The sequence below is a fragment of the Ranitomeya imitator genome, chromosome 6 (genome assembly GCF_032444005.1).
Source record: "Ranitomeya imitator isolate aRanImi1 chromosome 6, aRanImi1.pri, whole genome shotgun sequence".
Lineage (NCBI taxonomy): Eukaryota > Metazoa > Chordata > Amphibia > Anura > Dendrobatidae > Ranitomeya > Ranitomeya imitator.
Window position 1 is genome coordinate 198,509,878 of NC_091287.1, and position 20,879 is coordinate 198,530,756.

The 20,879-nt window shown below is 42.5% G+C and overlaps 1 protein-coding gene across 1 annotated transcript in view; it reads right to left on the reverse strand.

Annotated features, from left to right (window-relative positions):
- Positions 1-20,879, reverse strand: part of TRIO (trio Rho guanine nucleotide exchange factor) — a 2,940,676-nt gene that overhangs the window by 1,449,884 nt on the left and 1,469,913 nt on the right. The window contains 1 exon segment of the mRNA XM_069730426.1: positions 14,128-14,322. Within this exon segment, the coding sequence (XP_069586527.1) occupies positions 14,128-14,322 (195 nt within the window).

The window sequence follows — 20,879 nt, forward strand, 5'->3', positions numbered from 1 at the left end:
TAACAAAAAGAAAAATACACATAAAATACATGTCATAATAAACAAAATTTGGACTGTCATTGGTTTAGATTTTGAACGTACCTTAATGTCACAAGCAGACGTTCCTCGGGTGGAATCGATCTACGGAGCCGTGTGTCCTGTCGCCGTATGGCTCCTTGGACACGAGACAGCAAATCCCAGAACGATTCTTGTGACATTCTCGTGTACTCCTGGAATTTCTCTGGGTTGGCATTCAGCTCGGCATAGAGCGTGTGATAGGCTCCACGGCTCTCACGCACTTGAATGATGGGGTGCCTCCAAAAACGCCTACGTCGTCTCCTTCTCCATCTTTGGCGGTTTCGGTCTTGCTCCCAAGCAAAAGCACAGGCCAGAGAAATCTTGAAGCTGAAATCCAAGTTGAAATAAAAGCTCTCCATGGAAAGATCCATCATGACACAGGAAACAGTAGCAAGCTGTTAACATTTCTGTACCCCTAGGGTCTATATATTGAGAGCCCATCATATACGCCCTCTCTATTCCCATTGGTGGTGACAGGTTATCTTTTTTTGGCTCCTTTAATTTTTTGGGAAATCTGCACAAAAAACGCAAACGCATGCAAAAGCGCATGTAAACGCGTGTCAACGCTGCGTTTTTTGACGCATGCGTTAAATGCATGCGGCAAAAAAACGCAGCGTTGACATGCGTTTACATGCGTTTAGGCAAGCGTTTAAAATGCATGAAAAACGCTACAGACAAAAATGCAAGTGTGAAACCAGCCTTAAAAAATGAGAGCGATGGCGCCAAAGAGTATACACCATAGAGTTGCTAAGGTGGGGCCCCGACATGGGATACTCACCACACACGGGGATATGAACACACACTCAAAATGCGCCACACACTACCACGTGCTTGAACACATATCACCCTCAGCACACATTTCACCACACATACACCAACCTCACCACATAAAAGTCGAAACACAAAAGTCGCCGCTTAAAACTCGCCACGCGCAAAACTCGCCACATGCAAAACTAGGCTCACGCAAAACTCACCACAAGTGCAAAACTCACCTCATGGAAAACTCGCCACATGCAAAACTTGCACAGGCGGAAAAATTGCCACATGCAAAAAAGTTGCAACACATGCAAAAGTTGCCTCACACAAAACTTGCACATACTCAAAAGGCACCACACAAAAACTAAATACACAAGTTTTTGTAATATTTTATTTTTCTGGTAATCCACCTGAAGACCCTCGTCCTGTAAAAAAGTTAAAATAAAAAAACAACAATATTCCATACCTTCCGTCGTTCTGTAACGTCCCAAGATGTAAATCCATCTGAAGGGGTTAACTATTTTTACAAGCAGAAGCTCTGCTAATACAGCTGTGCTTCTGTCTGTAGAACTCCAGCGAATGGACGCCCCCCTTTTTGTCATATAAAGGGGGTCGCATGATAACACAGCCTCTCCCCCCCCCCCTGTTTTGTTTATGTAGTGGTGTGTATACGTTGGAATAAAGATGGGAAGGTTTTCAAAGGGTTAACGATGTTCAGTAAGCTGTGCTAGGTACGAGCAGGTTCAATCCGGTTTATTCTGGTGTGTTTTCCCGCACTTTTTGCGGTTTTTGATTGGTTTAAAGCAAAAGTGCGGGGGGGGGGTTTATGTATAAAAATCAGCTGTTCTAACGGCTCGTCGCCAGTCAGCTGAGAAGATCAAAGATTGAAGACGGATGATGGAAGCCCTTCTACAGCAGCTGATTCAGAGGGCGGAGGCGGAGGGTGGCACTGACTGGCTGCGGAGTTGCCTGGCTATAAGACCTGCTATGAAACCTACCTCTGAAAATGAGGTGCCAGCTTCTCCTGCTCTACGGTCATCGCCTTCCCCTCAGCCTCTGGAAGTTTCCCCGGCGAGGTCGAGTCGGAGCCTGCGTAGAAACCGGAGGGCGAGAGTCGTCTATTCGCCAGAGCCGCCATCGGTGTCTGCTCCTGATGTCTCCCGGGCTCGGCGCGGCAGTGGGCGGAGAGCGGGGAGGCAGAAGTCCCGGAGTCCGCCGCGAGATCTTCTCCGCGGTCAGCTGCCTTCTTTACCTCAGGCGCTGGTGAATGATGTCACGTCCGGTGAGTCGCTGATGGAAGACCCGGAAGTGATCCCGGTGCCGGTGAGGAGAATCGCTGAGACAGCTGACCGCTGTAGCCGTACAAGCGCTGCAGCGGTCCAACGATCCCGGGCACCGATGTCTCTTCAAGGCGGTGAGCATTACAGCACGAGCGTGTCATCTGCCGCTGCTGCCGCCGGCAGGTCGTGGATCCCCGCTGCGTCGACTTCGAGTCAAGATGATGGACGTCTCCCCCGCAGTTTGCATTCGCCTACAGGAGTGGGCTCGAGTGCGGGTATCACGCCTAGTGCGGTTGGACTGCATGGATCTGGTGAGAACACTAATGTCCCTTTATACGCTAATCCTTTAGAGGTGAAAGATTTAGTCAGGGAAGCGTTGGAAGATTATTTGGGCAGCGGGGTTTTTCCTGTCAGGCCCAGATCTTCCTCTACCGATAGCAATTATGTTAATTTTAATGCAGTTTTGAAACCCGGTCTGCCAGAAGTGTTATTGAAAGAATCACTTACTTGTGAGGTTTCTCCGCTGGGCTTCCATTTGAGCCCTGCGGTGAAAGAACAAATTTGGAATAGATCATTTATTGATTTATTTTCGCTTTTGCCTTCTGGTCGTGAGCAGCAGAATAAGTATGAGAAAAAAGAGGATTCTGATGATAAGAAAAAATCTAATCCGGTTAAATCTTTTAACAATTGGGTCCAGGCTTTCTCAATTTATTCTGCGTTCTCGGCGAGAAGTTTCCCAATCTTTGTTCTGGTCTTTTCCAGCACTTGGATGCTATCCTTGAGGCTTATAGAAATTTTGGGGATATGGCCTGGTTACTGTACAATGAAGCCTTCAGGCAGAAATTGTCTATGTTCCCCAATCTAACATGGGGTACTAAAGATGTGGGGTTGTGGGTGAACCTTATGATACCTCAGAGGTTTCAGTCACAAAGGTTAACCCCTAATCCATCAGGAAGGAGGGGTGTGTGCTTTGCATATAATGAATCTAGTTGTAAATGGGCACAGAATTGTCGTTTTCGACATGAATGCTCATTCTGTGGAGGCATGCACCCGATGTCCAAGTGTTTCAAAAAACAGATGCAATCTAATCAGCCAGGTAATAACAGAGAGTCTTTTTCAAAGGGCCCGGACGCCAGTGATGCTGGAAAAAATGGTGTATTGGCTAGAAATTTATCCAGATCGGGAGAGTAGGGTTTTTTTGTGCCTCCGTTTAAAGGCAATGGTTGCAAATTCGTTGATAATTTGCCATCTGCAGTTGAGTTCTCACATGTGGTGGAGGAGAAAATTATAAAGGAGTTAGAGGCCAGTAGGGTTTCTGGTCCTTTTGATTCTCCTCCATTTGCGAATTTTAGGATCTCGCCTTTAGGAATCGTCCCTAAAAAAGAAGTTGGCTCATACAGACTCATTCATCATTTATCGTACCCCAGAGGTGCGTCTTTAAATGATGAGGTATCAAGTGTGAATTGCTCTGTTCAATATACCTCGTTTGATGTTGCTTTGGATTTGTTGCGTGAGTTTGGTGGTAATGCGCTTATGGCGAAGTCAGATATCAAGTCAGCATTTCGGATTTTACCGGTTAACCCAGAGGGTTTCTGCTCTCTTGGTTTTTCTTTTCAAGGTAAATTCTTTTTTGACAAATGTTTGCCCATGGGTTTTTCCCTGTCATGTTTTTATTTTGAGTTTTTTTCTACGTTTCTCCAATGGGTAGTTGAGTTAGATTTTGATGGTGGCGGTATGTTACATTATTTGGATGATTTTTTATTTATTGGTCCGGCTGGTTCAGTTATCTGTCATTCTATGTTGAGCAAGTTTTTAAGTATTTGTAATCATTTTGGTGTCCCCATTGCAACGGAAAAGACGGTATCTCCTAGTACATCCTTGGAATTTTTGGGTATACTACTGGATTCTGAAAGCATGACTTGTTCTTTGCCTCTTGAGAAAGTATCTAAATTGTGTGTTTCCGTTTCTCGCTGTTTAGCGTTGGAGAAGGTTACTCTGAAAGATTTGCAGTCGTTGTTAGGATCTTTGAATTTTGCGCTTCGAATTATCCCCATAGGCAGGGTGTTCTCTAGGAGGTTATATGAAGCTACTGCTGGCCATTCCTCACCTCATTCTCACATTCGGCTCGGTTCAGCGTTAAAGGAGGATTTGAAAGTTTGGTTGAAGTTTTTGTCCAATTTTAATGGAAGAATGGTGTGGCAGGCGCCATTTGCTTCTGCTGAGGAATTGTCTTTGTTTTATTTCGCTGATAGAGATTTCGGTATTAGATTATCATTTTTGTCTTTTTGGTTGTCTGAGGTGTGGCCTTTGTCATGGCAGCAGCTTAAGGTTATTGATAATCAGACGGTGTTGGATTTGTTCTCGGTATTTTTATGTCTACATCTTTGGGGTTCGCTTCTTCGGAACAAGAGAATTTTGTTTTTGTCCAATAATCAAGGTTTAGTTTTTGCATTGAATACTCTGTCTTCAAAGAACAGATGGGCTGCTAAGATCATTAGGCATTTGGTTTTTCTCTGTTTGGATTATAACATCTGGCTAAAGGCTTCCTTTTCTTCTGTGAACAATAATAATGCTGCATTTGTTTATCGCCGCCAGCTTTCTCTACCCAAGAGAGGAATTCAAGAAGAGGAAAGAAACAGAGCAATTTGCCCACAATGGATTTGGGATGTGATACAGGATTAGCTTCACACATCATTTCTAAATCTTTGGCTGACCGAACATGGGCCGAGTATTCGGCGGCATGGAATTTATGGTTTAATTTTTGTTTAGTGAAAAATCATCCACATACTGTTTGTAGTGTAGAAATGTCACTGATGTTTTTAGAGTCTCTAGTACAAAAAGGTTTATCTTACTCTGCTTTGTCTAAACATGTAGCAGGAGTTTCATTTTTTCTAAAGGTTTTAGGCGCTAGTCCTATGTCTGACATTTTTCATGTGCGTCAATTTTTGAAAGGTTTTAGGAGGGCTCACTTTAAACCGGATGAACGCCGTCCGATTTCTTTTAATTTGCTAAAGAACCTTTGTTCATGTGTTTCATTAGTTTGTATTAATGAGTTTGAGTCATGTCTTTTTTCCACAGCCTTTTCTTTGGCGTATTTTTGCAGCATTACGGGTTGGTGAGCTGGTATCCCAGAAGAAGTCTGTTCCGTCTGGTCTTTTCGTTGAGGATGTTACAATTTTTGATTCCCATGTTATGTTATTTGTGCGGAAATCCAAAATGGATCAAATGGGTAGAGGCTCCTCCTTGCGGCTGAACTCGATATCTGACAATACCATCTGTCCTGTTTCCAATACGAAAAGATGGGTGTTATTAAGACCTAAGATCAATGGCTCATTTTTTATTCACCTTAATGGCGAGCCTGTGACTTGTTTTCAATTCAATTTTATTCTCAAAAAATGTTTAAAGGAGCTGAATTTATCGGATTTGAAACTATCATCTCATTCTTTTCGTATTGAAGCTGAACTGAGGCCGCTAGATTGGGTTTTCGTGATCACACAATTAAAAAAATCGGCCGCTGGGATTCAGATAGATTTAAGTTGTACATTCGCCATAATTTATATTCCTCTTAATATTTCGTTCATTTTTTAGGAATTTTGTCGGTGTGGATCATCGGACATTCTTATGTTTTCTGGGCAGAAAAGAGGGCGAATGTGAGAACTTATACAGGGAATCTTTCTTTTAATTCTTCTTTTCTCCAAGTTTTTTGGTTTAGCAGGCGCGGTATGCAGTGGAAGAATTTAATTGAAGAACTTCGAAGATTGAAGAAAATATGGCCTGTACCGAACTTAATAATTTTTCATCTGGGAGGGAATGATTTGGGTAAAATCAGCACCCTGAATTTGATTGCCTTCATGAAAAGGGACATGGCTATGTTGAAAACGGAGTTTAGTAATGCAACCCTTGTATTTTCAGAGATCATTCCAAGGTTTTTATGGTTCAGTAACAATATGTTATTTTTGGAGAGGATTCGTAAGCGAGTCAATAGGAGTTTGGAGAAATTTATGTATTTAATTGACGGTTTTTCCTACAGGCATGTCGATCTGGAGGAAATTATTCCAGGCATGTACAGAAGGGATTGGGTGCATTTGTCTGATGTTGGTCTGGACGTGTTATATTTGGACTTTCAGACCATCATTGAAAAATGGCTTTGGCGTTTTGGGGGGGCCTCGCCTTCTTAAGGCTAGGCGTTTGGGAAAGTCGCCCGTTAATTTTCGGGTGGATAGGATTATATGTGTGGAGCTTTATACAAGTTACTCATTCTCAATGGTTATATTTATTTATTGGTAACCCAAAAATAAACGCCACGGCCATTTTTATCCCAACCAGAAATCTGTGTCAAGTGTTTTTATTGGGGATTTCTGCTATGGGGCTTGTGTTACCATGGACACCCCCCTTTTTGTCATATAAAGGGGGTCGCATGATAACACAGCCTCTCCTCCCCCCCCCTGTTTTGTTTATGTAGTGGTGTGTATACGTTGAAATAAAGATGGGAAGGTTTTCAAAGGGTTAACGATGTTCAGTAAGCTGTGCTAGGCACGAGCAGGTTCAATCCGGTTTATTCTGGTGTGTTTTCCCGCACTTTTTGCGGTTTTTGATTGGTTTAAAGCAAAAGTGCGGGGGGTTTTTTTATGTATAAAAATCAGCTGTTCTAACGGCTCATCGCCAGTCAGCTGAGAAGATCAAAGATCCCGCCCTCCCTCCCTGAAGTTATGTCTTTTGTTAATTTTTTATTCGTCGTGTCGTTTATTTGTGGGAAAGTCGCCCGTTAATTTTCGGGTGGATTGGATTATATGTGTGGAGCTTTATACAAGTTACTCATTCTCAATGGTTATATTTATTTATTGGTTTAAGTTAAATTTATTGGTAACCCAAAAATAAACGCCACGGCCATTTTTATCCCAACCAGAAATCTGTGTCAAGTGTTTTTACTGGGGATTTCTGCTATGGGGCTTGTGTTACCATGAATGGAATGTAGGTCAATGACCTGTATTTATCTTCAGTTGCGGTGATGCGCCCTCTGCTGGATGTCCTCATATGAACTTGAGCCTGGGGAAATATTCTGAAAAGTTCCCAGGCTCGAGTTCATATGAGGACATCCAGCAGAGGGCGCCTCACCGCAACTGAAGATAAATACAGGTCATTGACCTACATTCCATTCATTCGCTGGAGTTTTACAGACAGAAGCACAGCTGCATTAGCAGAGCTTCTGCTTGTAAAAATAGTTAACCCCTTCAGATGGATTTACATCATGGGACGTTACAGAGCGACGGAAGGTATGGAATATTGTTGTTTTTTTATTTTAACTTTTTTACAGAGCGAGGGTCTTCAGGTGGATTACCAGTATACTAAAGTAATCCAACAACCTGTGTATTTATTTCATTAAAATACTTTGTAATAATGTGTGTGTGTGCTTTTTAGGCATTTCATACTATTGGATTAATAATGGATAGGTGTCATAATTGACGCCTCTCCATTATTAACCTGGCTTAATGTCACCTTACAATAGCAAGGTGACATTAACCCTTCATTATCCCATATCCCACCGCTACACGGGAATGGGAAGAGAGTGGCCAAGTGCCAGAAGAGGTGCATCTAACCGATGTGCCTTTTCTGGGGTGGCTGGGGGGAGATGTTTGTAGCTGGGGGGGGGCAATAACCATGAACCCTCTCCAGGCTATTAATATCTGCCCTCAGTAACTGGCTTTCCCACTCTGGCGGAGAAAATTGCGCGGGAGCACACGCCAATTTTTTTCCGCGATTTAACCATTTAATTTAATAGCTAAAGCGCCCAAATTTTGCACATACACACTACTAACATTAGTAGTGTGGAATATGCAAAAAAAAAAAAAAGGATATGAGATGGTTTACTGTATGTAAACCATGTCTCATATCATGTCGGGTTTGAGAAGGAGATAGGAAAAGCCGGCAACTGAATTACCGGTTTTTAAGCTATCTCGCACTGTATGAAATATATATACAGTGGGGCAAAAAAGTATTTAGTCAGTCAGCAATAGTGCAAGTTCCACCACTTAAAAAGATCAGAGGCGTCTGTAATTTACATCGTAGGTAGACCTCAACTATGGGAGACAAACTGAGAAAAAAAAATCCAGAAAATCACATTGTCTGTTTTTTTATCATTTTTTTTTGCATATTATGGTGGAAAATAAGTATTTGGTCAGAAACAAACAATCAAGATTTCTGGCTCTCACAGACCTGTAACTTCTTCTTTAAGAATCTCCCCTTTCCTCCACTCATTACCTGTAGTAATGGCACCTGTTTAAACTTGTTATCAGTATAAAAAGACACCTGTGCACACCCTCAAACAGTCTGACTCCAAACTCCACTATGGTGAAGACCAAAGAGCTGTCAAGGGACACCAGAAACAAAATTGTAGCCCTGCACCAGGCTGGGAAGACTGAATCTGCAATAGCCAACCAGCTTGGAGTGAAGAAATCAACAGTGGGAGCAATAATTAGAAAATGGAAGACATACAAGACCACTGATAATCTCCCTCGATCTGGGGCTCCACGCAAAATCCCACTCCGTGGGGTCAGAATGATCACAAGAACGGTGAGCAAAAATCCAAGAACCACGCGGGGGGACCTAGTGAATGAACTGCAGAGAGCTGGGACCAATGTAACAAGGCCTACCATAAGTAACACACTACGCCACCATGGACTCAGATCCTGCAGTGCCAGACGTGTCCCACTGCTTAAGCCAGTACATGTCCGGGCCCGTCTGAAGTTTGCTAGAGAGGATTTGGATGATCCAGAGGAGTTTTGGGAGAATGTCCTATGGTCTGATGAAACCAAACTGGAACTGTTTGGTAGAAACACAACTTGTCGTGTTTGGAGAAAAAAGAATACTGAGTTGCATCCATCAAACACCATACCTACTGTAAAGCATGGTGGTGGAAACATCATGCTTTGGGGCTGTTTCACTGCAAAGGGGCCAGGACGACTGATCCGGGTACATGAAAGAATGAATGGGGCCATGTATCGTGAGATTTTGAGTGCAAACCTCCTTCCATCAGCAAGGGCATTGAAGATGAAACGTGGCTGGGTCTTTCAACATGACAATGATCCAAAGCACACCGCCAGGGCAACGAAGGAGTGGCTTCGTAAGAAGCATTTCAAGGTCCTGGAGTGGCCTAGCCAGTCTCCAGATCTCAACCCTATAGAAAACCTTTGGAGGGAGTTGAAAGTCCGTGTTGCCAAGCGAAAAGCCAAAAACATCACTGCTCTAGAGGAGATCTGCATGGAGGAATGGGCCAACATACCAACAACAGTGTGTGGCAACCTTGTGAAGACTTACAGAAAACGTTTGACCTCTGTCATTGCCAACAAAGGATATATTACAAAGTATTGAGATGAAATTTTGTTTCTGACCAAATACTTATTTTCCACCATAATATGCAAATAAAATATTAAAAAAACAGACAATGTGATTTTCTGGATTTTTTTTTCTCAGTTTGTCTCCCATAGTTGAGGTCTACCTATGATGTAAATTACAGACGCCCCTCATCTTTTTAAGTGGTGGAACTTGCACTATTGCTGATTGACTAAATACTTTTTTGCCCCACTGTATATATATATATATATATATATATATATATATATATATATATATATATATATATATATATATATATATATATATATATATATATATATATATATATATAGTCATGGCCAAAAGTATTGACACTGCTGCAACTCTGTCAGATAATATTCAGTTTCTTTCTGAAAATGATTGCAAACGCAAATTATTTGGTATTATTATCTTCATTTAATTTGTCTTAAATGAAAAAAACACCAAAGAGAATGAAACAAAAAGCAAAACATTGATCATTTCACACAAAACTCCAAAAATGGGCCAGACAAAAGTACTGGCACCCTCAGCCTAATACTTGGTTGCACAACCTTTAGCCAAAATAACTGCGACCAACTGCTTCCGGTAACCATCAATGAGTTTCTTACAATGCTTTGCTGGAATTTTAGACCATTCCTCTTTGGCAAACTGCTCCAGGTACCTGATATTTGAAGGGTGCCTTCTCCAAACTGCCATTTTGAGATCTCTCCACAGGTGTTCTATGGGATTCAGGTCTGGACTCATTGTTGGCCACCTTAGAAGTCTCCAGTGCTTTCTCTCGAACCATTTTCTAGTGCTTTTTGAAGTGTGTTTTGGGTCATTGTCCTGCTGGAAGACCCATGACCTCTGAGGGAGACCCAGCTTTCTCACACTGGGCCCTACATTATGCTGCAAAATTTGTTGGTAGTCTTCAGACTTCATAATGCCATGCACACGGTCAAGCAGTCCAGTGCCAGAGGCAACAAAGCAACCTCAAAACATCAGGGAACCTCCGCCATGTTTGACTGTAGGGACCGTGTTCTTTTCTTTGAATGCCTCTTTTTTTTCTCCTGTAAACTCTATGTTGATTCCTTTGCCCAAAAAGCTCTACTTTTGTCTCATCTGACCAGAGAACATTCTTCCAAAATGTTTTAGGCTTTTTCAGGTAAGTTTTGGCAAACTCCAGCCTGGCTTTTTTATGTCTCGGGGTAAGAAGTGGGGTCTTCCTGGGTCTCCTACCATATAGTCTCTTTTCATTCAGACACCGAACTGATAGTATGGGTTGACACTGTTGTGCCTTCGGACTGCAGGGCAGCTTGAACTTGTTTGGATGTTAGTCGAGGTTCTTTATCCAACACCCGCACAATCTTGCGTTAAAAACTCTTGTCAATTTTTTCTTTTCCATCCATATCTAGGGAGGTTAGCCACAGTGCCATGGGCTTTAAACTTCTTGATGACACTGCGCACGGTAGACACAGGAACATTCAGGTCTTTGGAGATGGACTTGTAGCCTTGAGATTGCTCATGCTTCCTCACAATTTGGTTTCTCAAGTCCTCAGACAGTTCTTTGGTCTTCTTTATTTTCTCCGTGCTCAATGTGGTATACACAAGGACACATGACAGAGGTTGAGTCAACTTTAATCCATGTCAACTGGCTGCAAGTGTGATTTAGTTATTGCCAACACCTGTTAGGTGCCACAGGTAAGTTACAGGTGCTGTTAATTACACAAATTAGAGAAGCATCACATGATTTTTCGAATAGTGCCAATACTTTTGTCCACCCCCTTTTTTATGTTTGGCATGGAATTATATCCAATTTGGCTTTAGGACAATTCTTTTTGTGGTTTTTCATTTAAGACAAATTAAATGAAGATAATAATACCAAATAATTTGTGTTTGCAATCATCTTCAGGAAGAAAATGAGTATTATCTGACAGAATTGCAGGGGTGTCAATACTTTTGGCCATGACTGTATATATATATATATATATATATATATATATATATATATATATATATATATATATATATATATATATATATATATATATATACACACGAGTATATAGTATATATGTTTTTACGATTTTTTGAGCACATGGATCCATTGTATGTCCGTATGTCGGTTTTGCAACGCAGTACGGAAGCCATACGGATTACATACGGAGGATGCCATGCGCAAAATACGCTGACACACCCTGCTACGGAGTACTTACGGATTACAATTTTTTCAATATTGTGGCGTATTACGGCCGTAAAATACGGACCACATTTTTATACGCTGAGTGTGAGGCCGGCCTAACTCTGATATGCACTCTCGCTTCCCTCAGGAAAGAATCAATGCGCCTGAGAGCACACGTCAGGAGGGGGACCCGGACGGGACCGGAGTAATGGAAGATCAGGTCCTCCGCAGTTGGAGCGGGGAAGACTTGAGACAGGGACAATGCAGGCACTGCGTCATATCCCAGATGGTGTAGTGGGGGAGGGGGGGACACACGCGCAAATTACATTCTATATGGGTGTCCAGTGTTGATTGTGTTGGGATAGGTGAGTAAATTTTTTGATAGACCAGTAATAAATGAGGACGATGTAATAAATGTGGAGATTCGTGAAAGATAATGACCTTAAGCGATATGGTTACCCATTGGTCGCGTAAAAAACAGCACGTTGGGGAGGACGCCATCCAGTTACCAGGGAGTCTTATTACTTTTGTAAGTTACTTTGCAACTATATGCACTTTTGTCTCTCTTATTATTTATTGCATCACTGTACTGATGTGCAGCTATGCATATTGCTCACCGTGCCGCGCTTTGCACATGATTGTTTCTTAGATACATAATGTACACGTTATGTAATTATCTATATTTGGATATATATTATGCACTTACATATATATATTTTCTATTATCCTGATCTCCCTTGGTTGTTGCACGTTGTATATATCATATATATTTTCATTTTTTACATTTTTTGCATATTCTATTGTGCACATATTTTTTTAAAGCAATTTTTTCAGTATTTATTCTGGGTGCGTTCTTGTTGTTTTTAACTGTTTGTAACATTGTTTATTAATTTTCCATTGTTAAACCTGATTTAATAAACTATTGTGGTTTTATACTTTAACTGACTTTTTGATCGTTTTTTTTCTGCGGTTTTTCTGCGTTTTTTTCTTGCTCCTTTATTTCCGATTGTCCTTTTGTCACTACTTTTGTCCGGCTTCTTGGTTACAGGGATACGATTAGCATTTATTATCTTTATCCATAATTATATATTTTACATTATATACTGATCATACTGATCTCCCTGCCATCTTGAAGCTATTCTTTTGCCTTTATTTTTAATACAAAGCATGCACCCACTTGTTGGAAGATAAACAAGCACTAGTGCACCTATCAGTATTTTGCACCTTTCTTACCTTTAACCTATGGCTATGTGCACAAGTTTGGGATTAGACTTAGGCATTTCTGGTGCGTATTCTGCCTCTCCTGGCAGAAAACGCACCTGCGGATTTGTCACATTTTTTGTGCGGTTCCGCAGCGTTTTTCCTGCGGCTTTCTTGCAGATCTGCTGCGTTTTTTACCCCTGCGGTTTTCTATAATGGAATGGGTACAAAAGCGCTGGAGATTCACAAAAAAGAAGTGACATGCTACTTTTTTTAAACTGTAGCGTTTCTGCAGCAGATTTTACGCAAAGTGTGCACAGCCTTTTTTTCTCATTGATTTACATTGTACTGTAAATCAATTGCAGATCTGCAGCGTTTCTGCACTGCAAAAAATGCTGCGGATCCGCAGAGAATCCGCAACGTGTGCACATACCCTTATTTAAAAATAGGGGATTATGTGTGGTAATGTGGTGGGGGGCGGGATTATGTGTGGTGATGTGTTGGGGGGTGGGAATATGCGTGGTGATGGGTGGGGGGGTGGATTATGCGTGGTGATGGGGTGGGGGGCGGAATTATGTGAGGTGATGGGGTGTGGGGCGGAATTATGGGTGGTGATGGGGTGGGGGCGGGATTATGTGGTGATGCGGTGGGGGCGGGATTTTGTGTGGTGATGTGGTGGGGGCGGAGCCACTGTGCAGGAAGCAGGAATAGAGAGTGTGATGTGGGGGGCGAGATTATGTGTGGTAATGTGGTGGGGGTGGGATTATGGGTGGTAAAAGGTGGGGGGCGGGATTATGGGTGGTGATGGGGTGGGAGGCGGGATTATGGGTGGTGATGGGGTGGGGGGCGGGATTATGGGTGGTGATGGGGTGGGGGTGGGATTATGGGTGGTGATGGGGTGGGGGTGGGATTATGTGTGGTAATGGGGTGGGATTATGTGTGGTAATATGGTGGGGGGCGGGATTTTGTGTGGTGATGTGGTGGGAGGCGGAGCTACTGTGCAAGGGGGCGGGATTAGCAAGTAATCACGATGCCATATATATATATATATATATATATATATATATATATATATATATATACAGTATATGTTGTACATCAAAGGGGATATGTATTAGCTTTAGTTAGAGGAAGGTGCCAGCTGTATAATGCAATCCTCGCCTAGCATGTCCAGATCCTGAGCCTGTTGCGTGCATCTGCTCCTGACATGTTACACACATTTACATCACAAGGTGGAAAATAATTAAATTAGTATTACAAACAGGTATTACAAATTTACAGCAGCATTTCCATAACACTTACCGATTTGTTTGAGTCACTGTAAATTCCCAACGCTTTTTCCAATGTTGTACGGTATTTCTCCATACGCAAAGAGAAATCTCGGTACCTTTTGTCCAGCACAGCAATACATTTTTTAATTTCAGAAGAATGAGCATGTCCTTTGTCACAAAAGCCATCAGCAAGCTGTATCAGCAGTTTTACCCTCTCTCTAGTTTGCTGAAAAGGATTAAAAATAACATAAAACTTTCATTTTTTCATAAAATAAAATGTATTTCCACTTTAAAATGAGGAGAAAAAAAACAATAAGATAACGATGTGTTTTAACTTATATTTAAAGTGAAAGCTGCAAGTTTGTGTTAGTTCCATAACATGACTGATCTCAATGCATGACATATATCACTTGATTTGATATAAGGGTCATCTATTCTTGACATGAAAAGTGATGAAAAAGAAGAAAACTGAAAAATCTATTAAATATAAAATGCTATTACAGTTTCATGAAACGTTTGTTCCCAGGCGCAGACTGTTTAAAGAAATTTAAAAAAAATATGCGCATTAGGCCTGATTCAGACATTTGTGTTTAACCCCTTATTGACTGAGACAATTTTGACCTTCTTTTACAATTCTGACCAGGGTCACTTTACGTGATAACTCTTGGAAAGCTTTGAAGGAGATATATATATATATATATATATCTATATATATATATATATATATATATATATATATAGATATATATATATATATATATATATATATATATATATATATATATATCTATATATATATATATATAGATATATATATATATATATCAGCAGGGTGAGTGATCCAACTAAATTGAGATAGAAAACAGTGATTGGAAACTGTAAAACTTGACTTTTATTAAATCGTATTAAAAGATATTATTCAAAAAATGCGACTAAAACACAACAATATACAGGGGGGAAGGGAACCCTGGTGAAAAAAGTGCCCTATACCCTACACAGAAGGGAAGACTAACACAAAAATTAAAAAAAACAATTGACAGTACTAGTTATTCCCTGTACTGGTAATGTCCCAGTAAGAGAGATGATGCAAATCTCCACTTGGTATGCAATAAGAAAATATAATTCCTCTTATGCCCCTTGGAACGGTGCAAGTTTCAGTCGAATAAATATTATATCTCAAATCAATCTTCAAAGGAGGACAATATTCTGTGGACTGACACCTTTCTGTTATCATAAATACAATCCTGTATCAGACCTTTAAATGCATCTATGCACCATCATATGAAACAATCATGGAGATTATTTTGATTAATGTCGATTTCAGCCTACAGTGTTATTTCAGGAGGCTATTTCACTGTTCATATGCATCATCTTTTCATTTGCCATCAATTATAGTAACTGTCAATTGCTAGCAGCATAGCAGTGAGGCTTCAGAACCAAAAACATAAATAAATCAATTGCAAACAAAGCACTTGTAAATATGAAACCATATTGCCACATTAAGTATTAATGGGCGTTCCCTCACAGTTAGTTTGGATAGCGTAATAATCATGGGAGTATGAAGACCTGCATCTGCCGCTTTACCGGTCTCCCCCGTTCTGTGCTAGGCTGTAATCTCTCCCCTCCCCTTAACTGATCCTCCTTTCATATAGTGGTGTCCCATACATATAGGGTATAGGTATAGGATTACAACAAATATCCTTCCTCCCTACGGGTTTTTTACCTCATTTTTTACCCAATTGTTATACTTAACAACCAGTTTTTCTCTCTCTTATATAAAGTCCTTGGCCTCCACTATAGATACCTAAGGCTGGTTTCACACTTGCGTTTTAAAACGCAGCGTTTTAAACGCAAACGCATTTGGTGCAAAAACGCGTTTAAACGCGTTTTGACGCATTTAAACGCGTTTTTTCCTGCGTTTCCGTTTTTGAAACGCATGATGAGAAGTGTGTGACAGCTGCCAATCATCAAAATCAACTAGAAAACCCACCATAAACATAAATACTTAGGGTTAGGGTTAGGATCCCTAGTAACCCTAGGGATCCTAACCCAAACTCTAACCCTAACCCTAGGGATCCTAACCCTAACACAAACCCTAACCCTAACCCTAGGGATCCTAACCCTAATCCTAACACAAACCCTAACCCTAGGGATCCTAACCCTAGCACAAACCCTAACCCTAACCCTAGGGATCCTAACTGTTATGATTAGGTAATTCAGTACCACAATGGACATAGAAGTCAGAGCACATACAGTGATCTGACAATAACCCAAAAACATAGAACGAGCTCTGAGACGTGGGAACTCTGCTGACCGCAATCCCTAATCCTCTCCAACAACAACTAGAGGCAGCCGTGGATTGCGCCTAACGCTCCCTATGCAACTCGGCACAGCCTGAGAAACTAGCTAGCCTGAAGATAGAAAATAAGCCTACCTTGCCTCAGAGAAATACCCCAAAGGAAAAGGCAGCCCCCCACATATAATGACTGTGAGTTAAGATGAAAAGACAAACGTAGAGATGAAATAGATTTAGCAAAGTGAGGCCCGACTTTCTGAACAGAGCGAGGATAGGAAAGGTAACTTTGCGGTCAACACAAAACCCTACAAACAACCACGCAAAGGGGGCAAAAAGACCCTCCGTACCGACTAACGGCACGGAGGTACACCCTCTGCGTCCCAGAGCTACCAGCAAGCAAGAAAAAACAAATAAGCAAGCTGGACAGAAAAAAACAGCAAACAAAATAACAAAAGCGGAACTTAGCTATGCAGAGCAGCAGGCCACAGGAATGATCCAGGAGGAAGCACGTCCAATACTAGAACATTGACTGGAAGCCAGGATCAGAGCACCAGGTGGAGTTAAATAGAGCAGCACCTAACGACTTCACCACATCACCTGAGGAAGGAAACTCAGAAGCCGCAGTACCACTCTCCTCCACCAACGGAAGCTCACAAACAGAATCAGCCGAAGTACAACTTGTGACCACAGGAGGGAGCTCTGCCACAGAATTCACAACAGTACCCCCCCCTTGAGGAGGGGTCACCGAACCCTCACCAGAGCCCCCAGGACGACCAGGATGAGCCATATGAAAGGCACGAACAAGATCGGGAGCATGGACATCAGAGGCAAAGACCCAGGAATTATCTTCCTGAGCATAACCCTTCCACTTAACCAGATAGTGGAGTTTCCGTCTCGAAACACGAGAATCCAAAATCTTCTCCACAATATACTCCAACTCCCCCTCCACCAAAACCGGGGCAGGAGGATCAACAGATGGAACCATAGGTGCCACGTATCTCCGCAACAATGACCTATGGAATACGTTATGGATGGAAAAAGAATCTGAAAGGGTCAAACGAAAAGACTCAGGATTAAGAACCTCAGAAATCCTATATGGACCAATGAAACGAGGCTTAAATTTAGGAGAGGAAACCTTCATAGGAATATGACGAGATGACAACCAAACCAAATCCCCAACACGAAGTCGGGGACCCACACAGCGTCTGCGATTAGCAAAACGTTGAGCCTTCTCCTGGGACAAGGTCAAATTGTCCACTACATGAGTCCAGAACTGCTGCAACCTGTCCACCACAGTATCCACACCAGGACAGTCCGAAGACTCAACCTGCCCTGAAGAGAAATGAGGATGGAACCCAGAGTTGCAGAAAAACGGCGAAACCAAGGTAGCCGAGCTGGCCCGATTATTAAGGGCGAACTCAGCCAAAGGCAAAAAGGACACCCAGTCATGCTGATCAGCAGAAACAAAGCATCTCAGATATGTTTCCAAGGTCTGATTGGTTCGTTCGGTCTGGCCATTAGTCTGAGGATGGAAAGCCGAGGAAAAAGACAAGTCAATGCCCATCCTAGCACAAAAGGCTCGCCAAAACCTCGAAACAAACTGGGAACCTCTGTCAGAAACGATATTCTCCGGAATGCCATGTAAACGAACCACATGCTGGAAGAACAATGGCACCAAATCAGAGGAGGAAGATAATTTAGACAAGGGTACCAAATGGACCATCTTAGAGAAGCGATCACAAACCACCCAAATGACTGACATGTTTTGAGAGACGGGAAGATCTGAAATAAAATCCATAGAGATATGTGTCCAAGGCCTCTTCGGGACCGGCAAGGGCAAAAGCAACCCAAAGGCACGAGAACAGCAGGGCTTAGCCCTAGCACAAATCCCACAGGACTGCACAAAAGAACGCACATCCCGGGACAGAGATGGCCACCAAAAGGATCTAGCCACTAACTCTCTGGTACCAAAGATTCAAGGATGACCAGCCAACACCGAACAATGAACCTCAGAGATAACTCTATTCGTCCACCTATCAGGGACAAACAGTTTCTCCACTGGGCAACGATCAGGTTTATTAGCCTGAAATTTTTGCAGCACCCGCCGCAAATCAGGGGAGAAGGCAGACACAATTACTCCCTCTTTGAGAATACCCGCCGGCTCAGACAAACCCGGAGAGTCGGGCACAAAACTCCTAGACAGGGCATCCGCCTTCACATTTTTAGAGCCCGGAAGGTACGAAATCACAAAGTCAAAACGGGCGAAAAACAGCGACCAACGAGCCTGTCTAGGATTCAACCGCTTGGCAGACTCGAGATAAGTCAAGTTCTTATGATCAGTCAAGACCAGCACGCGATGCTTAGCTCCCTCAAGCCAATGACGCCACTCCTCGAATGCCCACTTCATGGCCAGCAACTCTCGATTGCCAACATCATAATTTCACTCAGCAGGCGAAAACTTCCTGGAAAAGAAGGCGCATGGTTTCATCACCGAGCAATCAGAACTTCTCTGCGACAAAACAGCCCCCGCTCCAATCTCAGAAGCATCAACCTCGACCTGGAACGGAAGCAAAACATCTGGCTGACACAACACAGGGGCAGAAGAAAAACGACGCTTCAACTCTTGAAAAGCTTCCACAGCAACATAAGACCAATTGACCACATCAGCACCCTTCTTGGTCAAATCGGTCAATGGTTTAGCAATACTAGAAAAATTGCAGATGAAGCGACGATAAAAATTAGCAAAGCCCAGGAACTTTTGCAGACTTTCAGAGATGTCGGCTGAGTCCAATCATGGATGGCCTGGACCTTAACAGGGTCCATCTCGATAGAAGGGGAAAAAATGAACCCCAAAAATGAAACCTTCTGAACACCAAAGAGACACTTTGATCCCTTCACAAACAAAGAATTAGCACGCAGGACCTGAAACACCGTTCTGACCTGCTTCACATGAGACTCCCAATCATCAGAGAAGACCAAAATATCATCCAAGTATACAATCAGGAATTTATCCAGGTACTCTCGGAAGATGTCATGCATAAAGGACTGAAACACTGATGGAGCATTGGCAAGTCCAAATGGCATTACTAGGTACTTAAAATGGCCCTCAGGCGTATTAAATGCAGTTTTCCATTCATCGCCTCGCTTAATACGCACAAGATTATACGCACCACGAAGATCTATCTTGGTGAACCAACTAGCCCCCTTAATCCGAGCAAACAAATCAGATAACAGCGGAAGGGGTACTGAAATTTAACCGTGATCTTATTTAGAAGGCGGTAATCTATACAAGGTCTCAGCGAACCATCCTTCTTGGCCACAAAAAAGAACCCCGCTCCCAATGGCGACGATGACAGGCGAATATGCCCCTTCTCCAAGGACTCCTTCACGTAACTCCGCATAGCGGCGTGCTCAGGCACAGATAAATTAAACAGTCGACCTTTTGGAAATTTACTACCAGGAATCAAATCGATAGCACAATCACAATCCCTATGCGGAGGTAGGGTATCGGACTTGGGCTCATCAAATACATCCCGGTAATCAGACAAGAATTCTGGGATGACGAAATAGACAGAAATGGGACATCACCATGTACCCCCTGACAACCCCAGCTGGACACAGACATGGATTTCCAATCTAATACTGGATTATGGACTTGCAGCCACGGCAACCCCAACACGACCACATCATGCAGATTATGCAACACCAGAAAGCGAATAACCTCCTGATGTGCAGGAGCCATGCACATGGTCAGCTGGGTCCAATACTGAGGCTTATTCTTGGCCAAAGGCGTAGCATCAATTCCTCTCAATGGAATAGGACACTGCAAGGGCTCCAAGACAAACCCACAACGCCTAGCGTACTCCAAGTCCATCAAATTGAGGGCAGCGCCTAAATCCACAAATGCCATGACAGAATAAGATGACAAAGAGCAGATCAAGGTAACGGACAAAAGAAATTTTGACTGTACCGTACCAATGGTGGCAGACCTAGCGAACCGCTTAGTGCGCTTAGGACAATCAGAGATAGCATGAGTGGAATCACCACAGTAGAAACACAGCCCATTCTGACGTCTGTGTTCTTTCCGTTCAACTCTGGTCAAAGTCCTATCGCACTGCATAGGCTCAGGTTTATGCTCAGATAATACCGCCAAATGGTGCACAGATTTACGCTCACGCAAGCGTCGGCCGATCTGAATGGCCAAAGACATAGACTCATTCAGACCAGCAGGCATAGGAAATCCCACCATGACATCCTTAAGGGCTTCAGAGAGACCCTTTCTGAAAATAGCTGCGAGCGCACCTTCATTCCATTGAGTGAGCACGGACCACTTTCTAAATTTCTGACAATATACCTCTATCTCATCCTGACCCTGACACAAAGTCAGTAAATTTTTTTCTGCCTGATCCACTGAATTAGGTTCATCGTACAGCAATCCGAGCGCCAGGAAAAACGCATCAATATTACATAATGCAGGATCTCCTGGC